The following is a 3,548-nucleotide window of genomic DNA, read 5'->3' on the forward strand; positions in this document are numbered from 1 at the left end:
CACCCTGACTATCACACCTCAGTAGAGGCATCCCCGTCTGAAAATCCTTCACAGAAAAACCGAATGGATCAAATTCAACCGAAACAGAATTATCAGTAGTGAATTTCCTAACAGAAATTAGATTTTTGATTATTTTGGGAGCATGAAGAACATTTTTTAATGACAAGGGAGGATTAGGAGAGGGAAAACATGTATGACCATAGCCACTAATAGGAATTGAATGACCATTTCCAACAATAATACCAGAATTATGATTGCTCAAATTAAAATAAGACGAGAGATTACCATTTGACGAGGTCATATGTGATGTAGCGCCGGTGTCCATATACCAAGTATGATCGGGTGGATTTAGAGTCATGGTGTGCATAGCCGAAGCAATGTCTGTAGGCACATATGAACTAGTCTGACCATTGAAAGAAGGAGCCACAGGAGCAGTGAAAGCCTGATATGCTTGCTGCTGGGGGCGTGGGCCCAACACCCCACGTCCAAAGGTGGCAGTAGGTGGGCGAGCCCATCCTTGGGTAGGCATAGGGCAGGGGGGAGGAGCCCACTGAGACCACCCCCAGTTAGGAAACGGACCCCACCCCTAGAATGGACTCTGTTGCTGTGGCCGTCCTTGCGGGCCAGCCTTGCCGGAACGATCACCATTGCCGCCCTTGTTCTGCTTGCCATTGCCGCGGCTGCCTGAATTTTTTCGGCCATTCTGTTGCTGTTTTCGGCCAGAATGTTGCGGCACCCTCCCCTGTCCCGAATGAGAGGGAACAAAGGAGGAGCCATCGTCCTCATTTGGAGCAACGACCATGGCAGAATCAGACGCCATTGTCGCCTCCTTAGCTAAGCCCGATTCCTCAAGAGTAAGCATGGACCTGGCTTGATTAAAAGGAGGGAGGGGATCACTTTGTCGGATCATTGTACCCACACCACGGTACGGAGTAGTGAGACCAGAGACAAGTTGAAGCACCAAACGACTCTCAGACACCGGAGCCCCGACGTTCTTCAATTGATCGCCCAAGGACTTTAGCCGTTGACAGTATGCCGATACATTGGGGTAATTTTCCATCTTGGTGGTTGAAAAATGTTGCTCAAGAGTGACCGCACGGGAATGCTTATTGTCTTGGAAAATGTCACGCAAACGGTTCCAAGCCTCCATTGCCGTAGCATCGGGTTCAAGGATGGTGTGTAGAAGGTCATTAGATATCGTGGCATAAATCCACGACAAGACCGTGGCATCAAGAGTAGCCCACATGTCGACATCTTCCTCCTCGACCGTGGCCTTCGCTTTGTCTTCTGGAGGAGGTATGATGTGATGGAGAACCTTGTTCGAATGTGCATAAACCTTGAACAACTCCGCCCATGTTGAGTATTGCACGTTTTCCATCTCGAGAATAATAGGAACATGATTCCTAACGTTGGAGACAGTAAGAGCTGGGTGAAAATTTCTAGATTGAGACATCGTTTCCGGAGAAAGACAAACGACAGGGAAGAAAGAAAAGAAGGAGAAGAGGGGCGGAAATCACAGCTAGGGTGCAGCAGAAAGAGATCGAGAATAAAAACCCTATACTACTGATACCATGAAAGAATGTTTTGGTTGCCTTTCTCATTATCAATCGTCAGAATATATACACAAGATTGTAGCATAATCCTAGGCTACATAACAGGAAACTAATAATATACATTGACTGATTTTAGGCTAGAGAATAGGAGGCTAATTATACGGCTAACAATATACATTGACTTTACAAAATATTTACTATATTTAACAGTATGTTTGGGTATTTATTTTGGTTGATTTTTGTACTGCACATTAATTTTGGTCGGTTGGTTTTGTGATTTAAGTTGACTTATGTGTTGAATTTTTTTTACTACTCTAATGATGTGGTAAATGTAATGGGCACGACACCTTTATTGAAAAACCATTAGTTTGTTTGACTATAAAGATAGACTTATAATTGTCTTGCGTAAAAGGAAATTGCGACTGCTGAAATGACTTATTATTGAATAGCCATAATTTTTTTTCGATTTTGGCCAAATTACATGAATCATTCTTGTTTTTAAACTTAATAAAACTGGAATTTGAGTTTATCAATAATTTTTATCTTGTGGTACTCTGACAAGAAAAATTATATGATTGTTTTTGTCATTTAACTAGCTATATGAAAAATTCACATTGTTAATGTTTATATGACTTTTTTAAAAAAAAATTTAAATATATATTTTTTGGATTCTCATACAAATGTATAATCTTTCCCATGTTTTCAACATTATCATTTTCCATGCTTAGTAATTGGGTAATTTGGGTGTTGTTTTGGATAACCGTATGTACCAACTTAGTAGCTAAATAACACTTTTATTCTTTTTAAACATTGCCCCTTTCTCTTTTATATTAGTACCAATCCTAAGGAGTTCTTTTCCATACATGTATGTATCAATTTAGTTGATAAATGCGATATTATTTGCTTGTAAGTTATTACAGTTTCCAAAAATTTGTTGTTTATTAATGTATTGATTATTTTTTGACACTTTATGTGTATCAAGTTACAAGATAAATACTCAATAGTATCTAAATCTATAATTGTTTTTGAATGTTTATTTATATGATAGTATCTAAATGTGACATGTTGCTTTCAGAGTTCCAGTTCTGGATACATATTAGTAGCTACTTGGGAGTAGTTAAATGTATGTATTATGATAACCTCATATATGTTGTAGTAACTTAATGGGTCATTTTTCTTTTAAAGGTTTCAATTCTCAATACTTAGTGCTACCGTAACATGTCATTCAAAATGATTTTATATACTTTATAGTAGTTAATATTACTTGTGTGTTTGTTATCGCATACCAATTAGTATTATCTTATGTGGCACATTTTAGTAATAGTAGTAATCACTTTTTTTTACATCATTTTTCATTTTCAGATATGGGACTTATATTTCAAACCCGAGGATAGAATTGGTGGTAAAATATATTTTTGGGGGAAAATTAATATTATTAATGAGATTAAGAAAAAAATATAAAATAATCAATGGAATATGTTGATGCCTACCTGTTTTGGGCAATTATTGGATCTTAACTCTTACAACATGCAAGCTCAGGTAATTCATCGTGCTTTGATGAGGGAACTTTATCAAACCAATGATGATGAGATGTGGTTTGATTTTGTAGGCAAGAGAGTTAGATTTGGATTAGGCGAGTTTGCCATAATAACTGGTTTGAAATGCTACGGTGATTATAGTCTAGAAAGATTTAACGTCAGCAATAAATTTGTTGATAAATGTTTCAGCAATCAAAATGTATGTCGAGCAGTTATACAAACACGATTTGGGTCAATAAAATTTGTAGATGATGATATTTTTGCTGTTAAGTTGGCTGCTCTGTATTTCTTGTCTAACTATTTGATGTCTAAACATGGTGGTAAACTTGTTGATGACAATATCTTGAATCTAGTGGGTTCTGATGAGTTTGAAACATTTCCATGGGGTAAGCTAGTGTTCGATCTAACGTTGAAAGAGTTGCAAGCGAGTTTTAAGGGCATGCAGAAAAAGAAAGTT

General features: G+C 37.6%; 1 protein-coding gene across 1 annotated transcript; it reads right to left on the reverse strand.

Moving 5' to 3' along the window:
* Positions 1-586: 586 nt before the first annotated feature.
* On the reverse strand, positions 587-1,453 carry LOC133806282 (uncharacterized). The gene has a single exon (XM_062244402.1). The coding sequence runs from the start codon at positions 1,451-1,453 to the stop codon at positions 587-589; it is 867 nt and encodes a 288-aa protein (XP_062100386.1).
* Between the last annotated feature and the right edge of the window lie 2,095 nt (positions 1,454-3,548).

The sequence above is a fragment of the Humulus lupulus genome, chromosome X (assembly GCF_963169125.1).
Source record: "Humulus lupulus chromosome X, drHumLupu1.1, whole genome shotgun sequence".
In the NCBI taxonomy this organism is placed as follows: domain Eukaryota; kingdom Viridiplantae; phylum Streptophyta; class Magnoliopsida; order Rosales; family Cannabaceae; genus Humulus; species Humulus lupulus.

What these genes read in the sequence shown, in the direction of transcription:
- LOC133806282 (XM_062244402.1), bottom strand. Translation starts at nt 1,453, where the DNA reads ATGTCTCAATCTAGAAATTTTCACCCAGCTCTTACTGTCTCCAACGTT.